Below are 18,698 nucleotides of genomic sequence, written 5' to 3' on the forward strand. Positions count from 1 at the left end.
AGGTGGTGGCTAGAGCAATTGGCTGGTGCTCACATCACCCAGGAACCTGATGGCTCAGAGCAGAAGTGAAGCCTGGCTATAACCCTTACGGCCTAGCCTAGTGTACTATGGAAGTCCTACTTCCCCAAAGCTCCATAGCTTGCTTTCCAGCAAGAATTCAAGAGAAGGAACCGAACTGGTAGGGGTGCATTTCGAATTCAGACCATAACAAATGGGTGTCACTGAGCTAAAATTAAGGAACCATCAAGAATTTGTTCCTTCTGCAGACTAGGAAAGAGCTGTCCTCTAACCTTCTCAGCCGTCTAGAAGTTGCTCATGGTCTGTTACTCAAAGGCCATTTATCGATTGTCAAAGTCAACAATGCAGCAGCTTCAAATCTGACTTTGCTGTTATTGTCCTGGGTCTTTCTTTGTCTTTTTAAACGGACTTTGGCAATTGCACTGAGCCCACGAGAATAATCCAGGCTGGCCTAAAGTCAAGATCCTTTTAAACGGACTTTGGCAATTGCACTGAGCCCACGAGAATAATCCAGGTTGGCCTAAAGTCAAGATCCTGTAGGAACTACACTCATTAGCTCTCTGAAGCCCTCTCTCCATCATCCCATGCCAGGTGGACCCCCTCTTGGGTGTCCTCACCCACTGCACAGCCTGTGATTATTCATGATGTGTTTTGTGGTATTTCATATTTCCGTCTCCTGTTGTGAGCGGCGGGCTGCATCTTCACTTACAGTAGCACAGATGTTATTGAACACTTAAATCAGTGAGTAAATGAATGAACGTTGCCTGGCAACTGAGTAACGGGGTGAAATCAACAAGCAGCCTAGTAGAATATACAGATTATACTTTTGTGTGACTGTGTAGTGACTCGATCCCACAGTTTCAGCTTCTGTTGGTCCTGGCCATCTTTCAAGATTGCCGGAGGTCCTGTCCTCTATGAAGCGTTTTTCCCCTACCACCTGAGCTTCAGTCACCTTTGTTACCTGTCACCCTCTGGCATATCCCCCTCACGATCCAGAGGTTTTTTGTGTTTTTCGCCCCTGTCCCACCAGGTTATTTCGCTGATGGCGCAGCACGGCCATAACTAGTGAATTCACTCCTCACCCGCTCTGCCTCAGTTTCCCCAAGTGCGGTAGGCACGCTGGAATCAGTGTGGAGTTAGCTGCGGGCCTTGAGGAGCGTCTTGAGTTGAGCACCGGAGGCGGCTGAGGGGGGAGGACGCGAGGCTGCGGGCGGGAGAGGCGGGCAGGCTGGCCGGCGGCGGCGGCGCGCCGGGCGGGAGCACGGAGGGACGCGCGACCCCGCGATGGGCCCAGGGGCGCGGCTGGCGGCACTGATGGTGCTAGTGGCGCTCGGGGCAGGGGACCGTGCAGGGGCCACGGAGCGGGAGGACACGTTCTCGGCGCTGACCAGCGTGGCGCGCGCCCTGGCACCCGAGCGCCGGCTGCTGGGGACACTGAGGCGCTACCTGCGCGGCGAGGAGGCTCGGCTGCGGGACCTGACCAGGTGAGGGCAGCGCAACGGAGACGGGTGGGGTGGGGGTGGGGGGTGGGGGGGGACCAGTGTGACTTTCAGATCCAACTGTCCTGGTGGACCCTGAGACATTTTGAGAAGGAGTGGGGCGGGGGTGGGGGGAGGTGTGTGTGTGTGTGTGGGTGGGTGGGTGGGTGTGTGTGTCTCTGTCTCTGTCTGTCTCTGTCTCTCTGTCTGTCTCTGTCTGTCTCTCTCTCTCTCTGTCTGTCTGTCTGTCTGTCTGTCTCTCTCTCTCTCTGTCTGTCTGTCTGTCTCTCTCTCTCTCTCTCTCACACACACACACACACACACACACACACACACACACACACGCGCGCAATCCACTCTCACACATCCAAGTTGGTGCACTTTGAAAACGTGTAGAGCGTGGTGATTCTAGAATCTAGTTGATCTGGAGTTGATCTCACAAATGCTGTGACAAGCTGGCTTCTGGTCAAGTTACCTCAGACACAGCCGAACAGTATGGTGACCATTACAGCTCTTATTTCTCTTCCGTGGGTAAAAGCTCTCTGAATGTAAGTAGTAACTGAGAGGTTATATGAATATTAAAATGCCTGACTCAAAGAAAACACTCTGAAAAGCCATTTCATGTCGGGCAACACTGAGGGTAGTGTGCATAAATGCACAGCCAACATTATTTTTTTATGTAGCCAGCAGCATAGTGCTAAAGACTGGGAGGTAAACTGTCGTAAGCGGTGGGACCACATGTTTTGTGTCGTCTTTGCTTTGGACACGGAGAAGCCCATGGGCTGTAAGAAGCAGTTGTTTCCACGTAAATCCAACCAGTCTCACAGGCTGTCTAGACAGTGCACACGCAGATCACTTGATTTCTAGCTTAACTTTAACCTTCTAATTCATCCCCATGCCAACACCCGAACCCTCCCTGCTCCACTCACATAAATGTTTATAAGAAACGGTCATTGAGGACAGTCAGTTTCATAAGAGTTGGCTTAATCCTGCAGTCTGCTCTTCAAATAGCCATTGGTGGTAACCGATGACTTGTGTGCTAACAAGCATTTGTCTGGGTTGCATTATCCAAATTGGTTTGTTTAAAAGGAAAAACAAACAAACAACTCCAGGTCATTCTTACACTAAGCAAATCATTGCATAAGTAGGAGACACGGTTAGGAAAAGCTAATAAAAGAGACCTGAATACACTAAAAAGAAGAGGAGGCATGTCCTGCAGGGGGAAAGGTCTGTGGGACACTGTGGGTACGTGGGAAAGGGTCAGTTTGGGTATGGAAGTGTGAGAGAGATCTTTTCACAGCTTTGTCACAGTGGAAGCCTCACAGCAACCTCATTTCTCACATAGTGCTTTGAAATAGGTTGGCGTTACACTCTTAGCAAGTAAGAAATCATTTGGTATATTACTCAGTTTTAATGAAAGATGGCAGACCTAGGACTAGAACATAGTTGTTTTGATTACTTTCCAATGTCCATTCCATCACATTTTGACGTGCCTCCTGCTCGCATTATCTGATATGTCAGGACCCAGATAGAGCCCCACTGTACGTTGGGTTTTGTCAGTGGCCAGAGTACACAGTGGCTCAGCGTCTAGACTCAGGAGCTCAACAGACCTCTGTTTGGATTCGTGACTCTGACTTTGTTACAACTTTAGGCTTTAGTTTACTAATCTATACAAGATGATTTAAAATAAAAAAGTAATGCTTATTCCCATGGTAACATGTAGAAAATTGCTGGGGAAAATATTAACTCTTTTTTTTCTTTTCCTTCTTTTTTCTTTCTTTCTTTTTCTTTTTTCTTTTCTTTCCTTTTTCTTTTTCTTTTTTTTTTTTTTTTTTTTTTTTTTTTTTTTTTTTTTTTCTTTGCTTTTTCAAGACAGGGTTTCTCTGTATATATAGCCTTGGCTGTCCTCAACCAGGCTGAGCTCGAACTCAGGCCTGCCTTTGCCTCCTCCCCAGTGCTGGGATGTTAACTCTTTGTATGATATCTAAGACTGCCTGGTGAGGTGTGGCTCCAGCACTGGGGAGGTGAGACGGGAAGACCACTGCGAGTCAGACAAGCATCGCCCTGCCGGTGCTTGCTGGCAAAACCACTGATCATGTCAGCTGCCAGCACCAGCTGGGATTCTACAAGGCTTACAAAAGGAATTTTTAAAAACCCTAGAATCTTTTCTCGGGTGATTACAAACATTTAATCTCATCAAGCTCAGTCTGATGTTGCAAAGGCCCTGATTCTGCTCCCGTCCTGCTCTGAAACACTCCAACTGGAGTGTTTGCTTTTAAAATTGAGAATTCGGGCAGTTCCGGTTCATTTTTCTATAGTCTCAATCTGGTGACTTTCTATGCCTTGAAGAGTTATTTCTAAGGCCCTCGGTGTGTACTTTTGGATTTCTAAGTCAGGGAAGGCGGTGGTCTGGCTGCTGAAGCTGCTCCTCGCTGCTGATAGAGAGAGAGAGCCAGCTGGAGTCCCCGTCCACTTAGTAGGAGAGCACACATCTGCACGCCTGCGGAGCTCCTCTCTATTCTACTGCTGCTGCCGTTTAAAAGTACAAACAGTCAAAGAGTGGAATTGTTTCTGAGCTCAGAGTGAAGCACTCAGAACGTCTCAGAAGCGTGATGACGAGGCCATTTCTCAATTTCAAAGGAGAAACATATTGAATTGGCGCCATGTATTGAGGGGTTGAGTAATCTACCCAGGAAGCTTTTTTTAGGGATTGGGTTGCAAATGCCATGTGCAGATTCCTGATTTTCCACTCTCAGCAGCAAAAAGGCCATTTAGGGAAGCCTGAGGTTTGCCTTCAGCAACTAGTACCTAGGTCTCTGGGAAGGGGCTATTTGCTCAGAGGCTGGGCATGCAGCCAAGTTTTGCATTCCTAGCCAGCCTCGGATATCAACGTATGTAGAATTCCCTCCCCCTTTCCTTTCCTGTGTGAAAGGGAGGGAAAAAAGTCATATTTGACCACTGCATTGCTTGATGGGCTGCAGTAAAGAACAAACGCCTGGTCTAAAACAAATCAGGGTGCGAAGTGGGGTGCAAAGAAGGCAAGGGTATGATATGCACACGGTGCTCTTGGTGTGATGATTAACTGGGAGTCATATTCACTCCTGAGCCTCCTTTCTTTCCTGCAGTGCCTCTGTTTGCTTGGATGCCTATTAAACAGTTGTCCTCCACTGTGGAAAGTGATAGAAAGAATCAGAGTGGGAAATGAATAGACCCAAAGAGACCTTCTAGACAGACCAGCTTTCTCACCTCACAGAGAAGAGGGTTGGTTGGTAGGTGGCTGGGTCAGAATTCATCTCGGGGCTCCTCCCAGCTCCCCCCTGTCCAACTATCTTATAAAAATCGTTCTGTGCTCAGCCTCAGTTGTTCCGAGACATTTTGCTTTTTAAGCTGGATTTGGCTTGGGCCCATGCATGTACATTTTTTTTTTCTTTTCTGTCTAGCAGCTCACTAAGTGGTTCCATATGGAGCCCGAGCAGGAAGTAATGGGCAGTAAAATGATCCTACACCCTAAGCCTGGTCTGCATTTGAAACCCCAACAGAACAGCTCACAAACAGTCTTTGGGATTGGAGACACCACGGGTCTTGCCAGGCTTCTGTGTCCTGCTCCGGGCACCCAGGCCCAGAGTCCTGTTCCTTTGTTTTCATCGAACACTTGAATTCTTGGGAGCTTAGGAGCCAGTGGTTGCCTGTTTCTGGCTTCCTTTCTCAGTTGAGAGCCTCACTGTTTGGGACTCGTCAGACTGCCCTGCATCAGGTGCTGAAGGTCCCCGACGCTACCCTGCCACTCCCTCCCTCCCTCCCTTCTTCTCTTCTCTTCTCTTCTCTTCTCTTCTCTTCTCTTCTCTTCTCACCATTCCATCTGCCAAGTCTCCCACCTTCCCCATAAGACTCAGTGTCTCATGAGCTCATGTCCACGTTCATACATTCTACCTCCATTTGTCATTGTTATAGTGATTTTGAAATTATTATTATTATTTTGGATAAGGAGAGATAAAGCATTTGGGCAGTGGTTCTTAGCCTTCCTAACGCTGAGCCCCTTTAATACAGTTCCTCACGTTGTAGTGACCCCCGACCATAGAGTTATTTTTATTGCTACTTCATAACTGTAATTCTGCTACTGTTATGAATTGTAATGTAAATATCTGTGTTTTCTGATGGACTTAGGATGTCCCTGTGAAAGGGTCATTTGACCCCCAAAAGGAGCCATGATCCACAGGTTGAGAGCTACTGTCCTAGAGGATAAGAAGTATCTATAACCTGCCCTGTTCAACATGATCAGTAAATTCCAGTGATATAAATGCCATCACTGTGTTAGACGTGGAATAACCACAGTACAGCAGGAAAGAGAGTGGCATCTTTTGCCTATATGAACACTTGTAGAACACCCGGGAAGAAATTAATTAGAAAGGTGATCACCCCAGATCCCACCGCTTCCAGCCTTTTCTGCTAGTGTCACCACTTTGGAAGAGTGGAAGTGAGCAGACAGCCTCCCTCCCTGCTCCTGCCAGGGTTACCAGCAGCTTCTGTGCTGATGCCGAGGCTGATCCCTTCAATTCTATCCCATTCTCTTCCCTAGGGTCACTATGATGGCTTTCACTCTTCCTGTCTCACGTTGACCACCTCCTTGGTCCTTCTGCTTCAGTTGCTTCCATCTCTGGATCTTCTTTTTCCCACCTTCTGACAAAATCACCCATGGAAACAAGTCCTGATGATTCCACTCTCTCCTGCCCTGGCCAAATTAAGCACTCCTTGCTCTCTGCCAGGTCTTCTTATTCAGCCCAGTGCTGCATCTACAACATAATTGTATCTTGCTCACCTACTGGACTGTGAGGCACTGGGGCCAACCTCACTGTCTTATTCAAGGTTTGGCTCCTATATTCTAGAAGACTAGATTTCATTCATTATTTCATAGAGACACGCGTTGTCACAGGCCTTTAATGGGAGGCTAATTCATGAGGATCACAAGCTTAAGGCCTGCATTGGCTACCAAATGAGTTTATGGTCATCCTGGGCCTTATCTCAAAATTGATAGAGATCTAATGATGTAACATAGGGGTAAAGTACTTGCCTCAGGCACGGAGTCCTAGGTTAAATCCCCAGGATCACACATAAACACACACAAAAGGTATTGAACTTAGATGCTACAGTGACCTGAATGAGAATAGCCCTCATAGGTTCATACATGTGAATACTTTGTCCCCACTTGGTAAAACTGTTTGGGAAGGATTTGCCTTGTTTGGGGGTGTGTGGCCTTGTTTGAGGGGGTGTGGCCTTGTTTGAGGGGGTGTGGCCTTGTTTGAGGGGTGTGGCCTTGTTTGAGGGGGTGTGGCCTTGTTTGAGGGGGTGTGGCCTTGTTTGAGGGGGTGTGATCTTATTTGAGGGGGTGTGGCCTTGTTGAGGAGATGCATCTTTGAGGGCAGGCTTTGAGGTTTCAAAAACCTTTCATTATTCTTAGTATGCTCTCTCTTTCTGCCTCATGATTATGGGTCAAGATGTAAGCTCTGAGCTGTTCTGCCATGCTATGGCTCTGCCATCTTGGACTCTAATCCTCTGAAACCATAAACCCAATTAAATACTATGGTTAATAAGTTGCCTGGGTCATGGTGTTTTATCATGGCAATAGAAAAGTAACTAATACAGGTACAAAATGATGAGAATAAGTTCTCTTTGGTCAATGAAACAAATGTTTTGTTTGTTTGGCTGCTTGGTTGGTTTTGGTTTTGGTTTTGGTTTTTTGGCATGGTTTCTCTGTGTAGCCTTGGCTGTCCTAGAACTCACTCTGTAGACCAGGCTGGCCTGCCTCTTCCCTCCCAAGTGTTGAGATTAAAGGTGTGTGCCACTACCACCCCCACCCCCCCAGTTCATGAACATAATGGGCAGTGGGGCCCATCATTCCTTTGTATCCCATGCCCAGCATGCAGCTGTGCATCTAGAAAGTGATGATTCTATATTAATGCACTGAATGAGTAATTATATGCCAAGCTTTTGTATCTTTGTACACATTGGTTCCCATTATTTCAAAACCCCCTCTTCTTCCCTTCCCTTCTTTGTTTATTTCCATGGGACTCATGGCAAAATCAACCCAGAATTCAGGCTCTGAATGGAATGTATTTGGTCTTAGTGCTGGCTTTGCTAAGAGCACAGCCTTATTTTGATTTCCTCCACTGCTAGTAGGGCAAAATAAAATCTACATTAAATGGGCAGGAGAGATGGCTCCATAATTAATAGCACTAGATGCTTCCCAGAGGATCCAGGTTTGGTTCCCAGCACCCTCATGGCTTACTCCAGTTCTGGGGGATCCAGCACCATCTTCTGGCCTCCACTAGAACTGCACCCATGTGGTACATAGACACAAAGCAGGCAAAACGCCATTTACATAAAATTAAAATAAATCTAATTTTTAAAGTCTACACTAAAGGTTGTTGTGTGCAACAACTCTTAGAGGGGTGATATATTCAAAGTACTCAGCAGAATTCCCAGTGCATGGTTAAAATCCAGTAGGCAGCAGTCACCAAAATATTTAAACAGACCCTTAAAGAAGCAGATCAGGTGTCACCTCTTCTAGTTACCATAGTGATGCATGCTCAGTGCCCTCTTAGCATGCATCACACTGGTTGTCATTTGTTCCAGAATGCTTCTGAGCCCCTTACAGACACTCAGTATTGGGTATAAGAGAAGAAAAAAGCTTTGTGTCTGTACACCCACTGAGGGGGAGCATGTCTTACCTTTGGATCTCTAGCTGGAGCATGTCTTTCCTAATGTTTATCATGGTCCCAGGCATAGTGCAACTAAACGGTCCACACCGGCTCATTCGGTGAATAAATGAATGGACTCCCCCCCCCCCCTTATGTGTTATTTATAGTTTCCATGCTTCTTAACGCTTGCCTGGCTTCTTTAGTTGAGCTGTTTACATGAGTTCCAAGAAGTCCAGCGCTCCAGTTGCTAAACCACCATGCCCTGCCTAGAGAATAAGGCCCACAGGGAGGTCCTTATTAAGAACAGGCTGTGCCTGGCTCTTAACTGTAGCCGTGCTCATCATGCCAGCCTTCCTGGGGTATAGCAGCTGTGTCTGGAGGTGAGATCATTCTTCCTCGTGTCTTTCAGATTCTACGACAAGGTCCTTTCTTTGCACGAGGACTTGAACATCCCTGTAGTGAACCCTTTACTTGCCTTCACTCTCATCAAACGCCTGCAGTCCGACTGGAGGAATGTGGTACATAGCCTGGAGGCCACTGAGAACATCCGAGGTAATGGGGACGGTTGTCAAATATGGGAAAAGCTTCTAACCCCTGACTCAGTGGTAAGGCGAGACAGTCTGTCAAATCGCAATGAGGGTTGGCAGAGTAGACTGAAACTACTTGAACTCCCACGCCCCTTTTAAGTCTATAGAGTCAGTCTCCTTGCTAATAGGTTTATGGTTTTCACGGGGCTGGACAGGTGGCTCAGAGGTTAAGAGCACTGACTGCTCTTCTGGAGGTCCTGAGTTCAATTCCCAGCAACCACATGGTGGCTCACAACCATCTATAATGAGATCTGATTCCCTCTTCTGGCCTGTAGGTGTACATGCAGGAAAAACACTGTATACATAATAATAAATAATAAATCTTTTTTAAAAATGCCTTCACATCTATTACTTCACTTGCTCTCCACTACAATCAGGGGAAGAAGTGTCTATCCACCCAGTTAAATATGTGTCTGTGTATTTATTTACGTGCAGAAAGTCATGGTCTTCTAGTAGCTTCTATAAAGTTTTTGAACTTGGAAATGAGAATAATGTATTGTGATCTCTAACAAGCCCCTTCCGTAATGCATTCTACCCTGCACTATTAGAAGTTTGCTAGGTTGGGGCAGGCGAAGAAGAAAGAGTTGCTTTTTGCTAAAGGGCAAGATTTCTAGAGACATATAGGGCAGGGCAATATGACAAAGCTGTGTGCCTCACTTCTTTTTCTATTCCTTTGAATGCCCTTTATTCACTAGTCATAGTAAGAATCCACACTGGTGGCTGGAGAGATGCTCAGTGGTTAAGAGCACTTGCTGCTCTTCTAGAAGGACCCAATTCAGACACCAGTGCCCACATCCCAGCAGCTCACAACTGCCCTTTTGTTTGTTGTTTTTCAAGACAGGGTTTCTCTGTGTAGCCCTGGCTGTCCTGGACTCACTTTGTAGGCCATGCTGGCCTCGAACTCACAGACATGGACCAGAGTGCTGGGATTACAGGCACGCACCACTGCACCCTTTAACTCCAGCTCTAGGGGTATCCCATGTGTTGCTCTTGTGGCTTCTGAGGTCACCTGTGTGTGTGCGTACACGCGTGCGCGCGCACACACACACACACACACACACACACACACACACACACACACCTTTAACAAAAAGAACCCACTGCATGTCAGGAACTGAGCTTTCTGCTGGGTAAATGCCCACAATCTGTGTTTGGAGGCTGGGTCACAGTCCCACTACTTTTACAGCGCTGAAGGATGGTTATGAGAAAGTAGAGCGTGACCTTCCTGCCTTTGAGGACCTCGAGGGAGCAGCGAGGGCCCTGATGCGGCTGCAGGATGTGTACATGCTCAACGTGAAGGGCCTGGCCCGAGGCGTCTTCCAGAAGGTCACAGGCTCCTCCATCACTGACCTCTATAGTCCACGGCAACTCTTCTCCCTCACAGCAGATGACTGCTTCCAAGTTGGCAAGGTGACAAATAAAGAGGGCCAACTGCTCAGTTCTAGTGGTTTAGGGGTGAACTGTCTCAGCTGTCTTTATGTAACCCCTATGTTTGTGGTAACTGTTGACATTGTCTATCGTTCCTGTTTTCAGGGGAGGAAGCTGAGGTTCAGACAGGGTACATCACTGAGACTGCACAACGCAAATTAACAGGGTCAAATTTGAACCCCATCTTTTAGCTCTAAACCCTATGCATACAAAATGATTTCATTAAACATGCCAGGCTGATAGACATAAATCAGGCAAAAATGTAAACTCTAACTATAGACCCTGCTGGTGTATGATCCGGTGGATGGAAAACAGAGAGAAAGGTGAAGAGGGGATCCAGATGGTCATGTGACAGTAAGATCACAGGCACAGCCTCTTGAGAGGCTCTAGGACACTTTGCAGTGTTCCCTAAGTACTTGGAAGTGTGGGTTAAATTAGTGTCACACAACCATTAGACCTCAGGGGTCTCCCTGTATGGGTGTATTTTGCTAGTTTTTGTTCACACAGAATTGTTTTTTAATGTACTCTTTGCCAGTCTTTACCTTCAAAATGAGGTAAATTATTATTAATCCTTTTCCTTTTGAAGATGCTTACTGCAGGAAAATGTTGGGTTTTTTTCCCCTCCCACCATTACTACCAAACTTAATGGGTTTCATGGGCCCTAGTTCCAAGCTTGGGGAGTCAGTCTCCCAGAGCTATGCAGAGTGAGCCTCTCTGCTTCCTGCTTCTCTCTCTCTCTCTCTCTCTCTCTCTCTCTCTCTCTCTCTCTCTCTCTCTCTCTCTCTCTCTCTCTCTCTCCGCCCCCCACCCCTTCTCTGCAGTCTTGAGCAGAAGCAGAGTCCTGCCATGCACACGGCTAGTTCACGTGGCTGGGTGCACAGTCCCAGGAGATGCCTGTTATTGAAGCCTCTTGGCCATGTATTGAAAACCATAAGCCACATGCTGAAAAGTTAGTAAGCCAACTTCCAGAAAGTCTTGCTGGAAATCTTTATTTCTGTATTTATTTGAAAGACAATTCATTTCAAATGTAAGGGCAGTACACAGAAAAATATCAAAAGTAGCTTTATCTATCTATTTATCATATACACACACATATATATATACAGTTATTTCTATAAATGAAGTGAAATACATTTTAAAATTGGGCTATATTTAATTACAAAATTTTCCTTCTTACTCTTACCATCTTACCGCCACCCAGGTCACCAGTGTCCTCTGCCACACAGGACATTATCTTCTGAGGCTGGATTTCTCACCCTGAAGCTTATATTATAGAATGCATTTCTGTTGCTGTATGCATTAGTAGTTCATTTTTTAAAAGATCTCCTTACTTTATCTTATGTGCATGAGTGTCTTGCTCACATGTATATCTGGGTGCCCACGTGCATGCCTGGTGCCTTCAGAGGTCAGAAGGAAGTGCCAAATCCCCATGGAACTGGAGTTATAAACACTCATGAGCCTCCGTCTGAGTGATGGGAATTCAACCCAGGCCCTCTGCAAGAGCAGCCAGTGCTCTAACCACTGAACCACCTCTCCAGTTCGGTAGTTCATTTTTCTTGTTGTGACTATTACCACAAGTGGTTTATTTAGTCTCCTGTTGCTATGTGCTCAGCTACGGCGAGGAAGGGCTGCTGTTAGCACTTTTGCTGTGCCCCGTGGCTGCTTGTCTTCTTTGCTGATTTTTCTTCCTGTCTCGCTCTGTAGCTCAGGCTGTCCTCAGCCTCCCACATCCTACGCAGCTTAAGCATCTGCTAATGTGCTCGCCGCTTAAGTTTTCAGCTAAATTTTTGTTTCTACCCACCTGGCATTTAACTTTTTTCCTTGAAAACATGTGACCTTGTGCTTTATGTATTTTATTTAAAATGTCTAAATATTTGTGTTTGATATAATTCCAGTTATGTCACTCTACCTTATTGCTAGGACTTGGGATTCCCTATGAAAATATCAGATAAAAGGAGAGGATTGGGATGTAGCTCCCTCGCATTCATGAAACTCTAGGTTCAATACACACATACACACATACACATACACACACATACACACACATACACACACATACCTATACACCACACACATACCCCACACACACCTATACACTATACACACATACACTGCCTCCCCACATACATACACACCACACACATATATTACACACACACCACACATAACACACACACATATACCACAAACACCACATATACATGCCACACACATACAGATTCACACACCAAACATGCACACATACTATACAGACCCACATAATGCCACACACATGTGAATACACACACCACACATACGCATTCCTACATATGCCACACACACCACACATACCACACACATGTACACATACACACAGCACACGCAGTTAATTTCACAGAACACATTTAGGTTGTCATCATCATCATTCAGTTCAGTGTTTTTTTACAATCAGGAAATGTGTGAGGGACCAGCAGGGCAAGGCCACAGGCTAAAGGCAGACCTGAGACACGGGCTGCTCCTCCATTCTGCCTGCAGACTAGCAGATCTCCAGTTCCTGCCCTGCCTGGCAGTTACACCTCGGTGAGATCATTCTGGAAGATTTGTTCCAGCTCAGTCAATTTATAATTTCACGTTGCCTCAATACTGACTTCCAGGAAATTCTCCCCAAAGGTCTGGTATTCTACTTAACTGGAAGCTGCTAGGAGAGGGGAGCCATGTCTGCTCCATGCTGCCGTGTGGCCCAGCATTCCACCCGTTAACCGGAAGTGAGCTGCTCAGCCACCATAGCGTTCCCACTGTCCACCGTCATTACGTGCTGACTGTGCTGTGCCATGGTGATCGGTTCGTTCACAAGGCTGCATTGATTCGGTTCTCTAAGGATAAGAAGCACCGTATGCATAGTCATCTGAGAGTATTGAATAAACAAGACGTGATTTATCGTCACAGAGCTCCCAGCAGTCTCCTTCTGAGAAGGCATGCAGGCCTGCAGTAGGCTCGGCACAGCTCCTCAGGCCTACTGTTTTGTTTTCTTCATGCTAGACCCCAAGGAATCACGTGAACAGAGTGTTAATGCTGCCATTCTCTCTCTCTCTCTCTCTCTCTCTCTCTCTCTCTCTCTCTCTCTCTCTCTCTCTCTCTCTCTCTCTCTCTCTCTTTGAGACAGGATTTCTCTGTGTAGCCTTGGCTGTCCTAGCCTCTAGATCAGAGTAGCCTTGAACTCACAGCAATCTCTGCCTCCAAGTGCGGGGATTAAAGGCGTGCTCCACCATGCCACGCTGCCATTCTCTCTTCTTAAAAGGCTCTTCTTCACAACCTCCGCTCACTGAAACCCTTCTCCTTCTTCCAGAAACGTCTGCCTCAGATGCCACTCTGTCAACCTGCCGAGACCCCAAGTGTCTTCCCTTCTCCTCACCACCACAATGCACTACGCAAGTTCCTTAGAGTCCCGCCCTGTTCTGCCCTGACCTGTATATACTTGAGTTCATCTCTCTTGTCTCCTAGATCATAAATTCCTCAGACACAGAACCCTGCCATTTCTCCATAAGTGCAATGCCTCATGCTATCATTAGATAACAGATACTAAACTGAATTAAAGTGAATTTGAGAGTAGCCAACCTTCTAAGGTACAAATGCCTCCTATTCGGAGTAATCAGATACTTTTCTTTTTATTTATTTATTTTTTAAATTTTTTTTTGTCTGTGGGCTAAAGCTGTATCTGTGGCTTGTGCTCCCTGTAGGTGGCCTATGACATGGGGGATTACTACCACGCCATCCCATGGTTGGAGGAAGCTGTCAGTCTCTTCCGAAGATCTTATGGAGAGTGGAAGACAGAGGATGAGGCCAGTCTGGAAGATGCCCTGGACTATTTGGCCTTCGCCTGTTTCCAGGTAGAGGAGTGATGAAGCTCGTTTTTTATCACAGTCAGTACAATGTTGGACATAATTTTCGGATTTGTTTAATCTTCCTGGGGGCAGGGGACAAAATGTAAGACTGTTATTTTTATTATCACCATAGGTGAATGTAGGTAAATCAAGCTTTAAAAAAATATCTTAACCTCTCAGGAAGCTCACAGAGGTGGACTGAGAACCCACATCCAAATCTAAGTCTAGTGTGCTACCCAGAGCATGGACCACTTTACAGTCTTCACCTCTCGTAACGCGGTTTCTCTCTTATGTGCTACCGCAGCACCCACGTAGGTATGTGGTGGGACCTCGGTCAATGGAGGGCGCTCCTTGCACTCTCGGTAACGCTGATAACATAGCATGATGTTGCCGTAAGGAGTGAAGCGTGACTATTCTCTCCCACGTGACACTGAGTCCAGCTGTAGTGTGGCCACTGTTGGCTACAGAGGCGATGTCTTCATTCCATCGCACCAACCTGAAGGCCTCCTGCAGCTCCCATCTCTCCTCCGTAGCTGCTGACCTGCTGCCCACAGACATCCCTTGCCCAGTCTACAGCAGCTCCCATCTTCCCAGATGACTAACCTCATTTCTCACCAATTGTATAATATTCAAGAATAGGCTGGGAAAAAAACCCACATCATTTGGCAGGTTCCACGGAGTTTTCCAAAGTCAATAATCCAGGCTGTTGCTTTTTTTTTTTTTTTTTTTTTTTTTTTTTTGAGGGTTCTGGGAATTGGACGTAGGGTATGGTATGCAAGTGCTCAACCACAGAGCTACAACCCCAGCCCTATCTGGGCATTTTCTTTGTGTTTTCCTGAGGGAGGGGAAAGAAAGTGCATTTGGGCAATCAAACCCACAAGTTGCTGAGAAAACAGATTTATCCTCAGAGCAGCTAACAGTCTGCTCCTTCCACGGTCCTTCTTGGTACTGTGTCTTTGCTACACCTCTGTGTGCCCCTCCTACCCGCTCTGGGCAGTTGCTATGTATTAAATGATTAACTGTGAGGTTGCTAAGGGAAAGAAGCAGCTGAGTTTTAGGAGAGGAAGAAGACGGAGAACCAGCATCATAGAGAGGCTCACAAAAAAATAGACTAAAGCAAGCTTATCCCCAAGATGGGATTGCAAGTACAGTGCCCACGGATTTGTTTTATTTCCCTTCAAATCTGGTGATAGGCCTCTCCTCCCTCCCACGTTCCTCCCCGTGCCACATCCGATGTGTCCAGTGAGAATCTGTTCATAGGGAGGCTCAGCTCAAGTGTCGCCGTCGTTATGACGTCATTCTTACCTCTCGTCACTCCCCAGCTTGCCCTGTGGACTCACACAGCACATTCCATCCTACTTGAAATTTGCAAAAGTAACAAAACACAGAGAAGACTTCACCTTATACATGATTTGTGCCTCCCACTTCTCCCTAGTAAATCTGGTAGGTGGCCCTCCACCCCGAACCTTTGATTACCGTATAAAATATGTTTGTAATTTTAAAAAGTAGTAACAATTAAGTCAGACATTAATCCACACACCATGGAGTCACACAGGCAAAGTTGAAATTCAGTGGAAAACTTGAGCCACTGATTTTTATTTCCCCAAGCCTCAGTTTCCTTACCTGTAAAGGTAAAAGAGAGTACGAGCGGTGCTTGTTAAAAAAAGCTACGCCTTTAAGTTAGGATTTGGCAAGTACAGAATACTCTCAGGCTATTTATCCAGTCCTCTGTTAAGTATAGAACAGAATAACCCACAGTAATAAATAATGAGGAACAATTTGTGTTTCCAAGAGCACTGGAACGTTGGTCATCTGTAATGATTCTGGGTGGAACAAAATGCAGCCAGAAAAGTAATTTCTATGAATACTATGCAATGTTAAGAAGTATTCATGATGCAAAATTAGAAGAAAACAACAGTGATATGAAAAAATATGATTGTAACTACATAAAAACTGTGTAGAGTCAGAAGAGCTTGAGTGGCTGGGTTTCAATGGAGTGACTTGTTTGTTTGTTTGTTTGTTGTTTTTCTTTTCTTTTTTATCTTTTTAATTTTTTTTATTTTTTGGTTTTTCAAGACAAGGTTTCTCTGTGTAGCCTTGATATCCTGGACTCGCTTTGTAGACCCGGCTGGCCTTGAACTCACAGCGATCCCCCTGCCTCTGCCTCTCAAGTGCTGGGATTAAAGATGTGCACCACTACCACCCGGCTTGTTTGCTGTTTTTCAAGACAGGGCTTCTCTGTATATAGCCCCCTGGCTATTCTGGAACTCACTCTGTAGACCAGGCTGGCCTCAAACTCACAGAGATCTGCCTGCCCCTTCCTCCCCGAGTGCTGGTGTGTGCCACTACGCCTGGCGAGTGATTTTTTTTTTTTTTTTTAAGTCTCATTGCTCATGTATTTTACAATGTGATCATTATAGCTTTTATCACTAAAATGAAATGTTGGCATGCTGAAATTTCATTTCTATACATTCCAGTCAGGTAGTCATCATCCTGTAGCACACAGAGGCCGGCGGAAGCCTGCCTGGGCGGGACTTTCTTCCTCAGACTTAGGTCCTCTTGACCATGATGAGACTAAGGCTGAGCGGCTGCAGACAGCTAATTCCTACACACCAGGCGATGTTCACTTTAGTTTTCCTCTTGCTTCCTTCCCCTCTGTCTCCTCCCTAGGAAGAACTAAGCCTGGAGAGTAAGAATAGAGTGTACGTTTGCTAGACGTTCTCTCTCAGTCTCTCCTCCTCTTCTCCCCGTCCTTTTGTCTTTGGGTGGTACTGTGGGTTAAACTCAGGGCACATACCAGGCGAGGACTCGCTGCCGAGCTATGCACCAAGCCTAATCAAACTTTCTACCTCTGCTGGTCAGCGTGGTAAAAATTCATTTGTTAACGAGGAGATTTGGTTTGTAGCAGAGCTGCAAAAACCCACAATCCTCTGCATTTCCAGCCCATTGCTTCCCCCGCCCCCCATGAACACTATTATCTACTGTGGTAAGAATATTTTATAGTTTTAAAAACTATTAAGTGATTCGATTGGAGAAAATATTTCCATTTCTATTGACATTTTCTCTCTTTCTTTTTTAAAAATAAGGCAGGAAATATTTCGTGTGCCCTCAACCTCTCCCGAGAATTCCTTCTCTACCGTAAGTGATGCTAAGATCCATTTCACTCTGCCCCTGACCTTTAATTCTTGCAAGTGAAACATAGTTCGAGTGTGTGTACTTGTGCGCATGTGTGCATGCGTGTGTGTGTGTGTGTGTGTGCGTGTGTGTGTGTGTGCGCGCGCCAGATTGCCTATGTCTGTGCATGGAGACCAGAGAAGGGTACTGGGTATCTTCCTTTATTGATGTCTTACTTTTTAATTTAATTTTTATTTTTACTTTTTGAGTGTCTTCATGTGTATGAGTATTTTGTCTGTATGTATGTTTGTGCATCGCTTGTGTGCTTGGTGCCTGGGTAAATCAGAAGAAGACATCCCAATTCTCTGGAGTTGGACTTACAGATAGTCGTGAGCCTCTGTGGAGGTGCTGGGAACTGAACCCAGATCCTCTAGAAGAGCAGTCGGGGCTCTTAACCACTGAGCCATCTCTCCAGTCCCTTCACTTTACATTTAAAGACAAAGTCGTTCACTGAACTTGAAGTGCACTCTTTTGTCTAAGCTGTCTGGCTAGCAAGGTCCTGAGATCCCACAGTCTGCCTGTCTTCACCCCCAATAGCTGGGATTTCAAATGGGGGGAGGACATGTCCCCCTGTGTATCTGGGTACTGGGGATTTGAACTCAGGTTCCCTTGCAAGACAGCAAACACTCTGTGAGCCACCTCCCCAGGTCCCAGATATCCCTTTTTTTAATCATTCTAATTTCATTTTATTTATACACAGATCACTGAAAGAGGGAAATACATGAGTTAGTTGGAAAAAATACTTAGAACATGTCAACCTGCACCTTCCCAACTTGTTCTTTCAAGAAGAACAAGTCCAGGCTCAGAGCCAGTCTCTGCAGAGAGGCAGCTTGAAGATCCGGGTTTTGGAAGGAAACCCAGGAATGAATAAAATCAATGCGCACTGTGTGTGAGAGAAGGGAGGAACTCAGAGGGTCATTCAAGTCTTCGACCGTGTACTGAGAGCTATCAGTTCTTCCTGAAAACCAGCGCGCGCTCGGCTATGCAGGCATCCTGCCCGGGTCCAGCTCCAGCCCCTCAGGGAATGCCTGTGTCAACAGCCAAAGGAGGAGATGCTGCAGAGCTCAGCCTCGGCATTTTTGCTTAGTGTCGGTGGTAGATGGCTTCCGAGAGTCTCCTTTAAACATTCAGCTACTAAAGTAAGATGCAAAATCACCAATAGTCACCAAGAATTTGAGGACTTCTTTTTCACACTTGATTTTTCATCTTATGTGCACGGGTGTTTCACCCTGCATGTATGTTCTCTGTTCACTATGCGCATACCTGGTGACCGTGGAGAGGAGAAGAGGGTGTCAGATCCTCTGGAACTGGGGTTACAGGTGGTTGTGAGCCACCATGGAGGTGCTAGTAACTGAACCCCACATGCAAGAGCAGCCAGTGTTTTTAACCACTGAGCCATCTGCCCAGCCGCTATGGAGTACTTTAAAATTGAAATTATTCATAACTTTTAAATGAATC

The 18,698-nt window shown here is 46.1% G+C and overlaps 1 protein-coding gene across 1 annotated transcript in view; it reads left to right on the forward strand.

Moving 5' to 3' along the window:
• Window positions 1-1,281: 1,281 nt before the first annotated feature.
• Window positions 1,282-18,698, forward strand: part of P4ha3 (prolyl 4-hydroxylase subunit alpha 3) — a 35,994-nt gene continuing 18,577 nt past the window's right edge. The window contains exons 1-5 of the mRNA XM_051149038.1: window positions 1,282-1,502; window positions 8,601-8,743; window positions 9,965-10,188; window positions 13,923-14,072; window positions 17,153-17,204. Of these exons, the coding sequence (XP_051004995.1) occupies window positions 1,303-1,502; window positions 8,601-8,743; window positions 9,965-10,188; window positions 13,923-14,072; window positions 17,153-17,204 (769 nt within the window). The 5' untranslated portion in view covers window positions 1,282-1,302. The remainder of the gene's footprint in view (window positions 1,503-8,600; window positions 8,744-9,964; window positions 10,189-13,922; window positions 14,073-17,152; window positions 17,205-18,698) is intronic.

This window comes from Acomys russatus, chromosome 7 (assembly GCF_903995435.1).
Source record: "Acomys russatus chromosome 7, mAcoRus1.1, whole genome shotgun sequence".
In the NCBI taxonomy this organism is placed as follows: domain Eukaryota; kingdom Metazoa; phylum Chordata; class Mammalia; order Rodentia; family Muridae; genus Acomys; species Acomys russatus.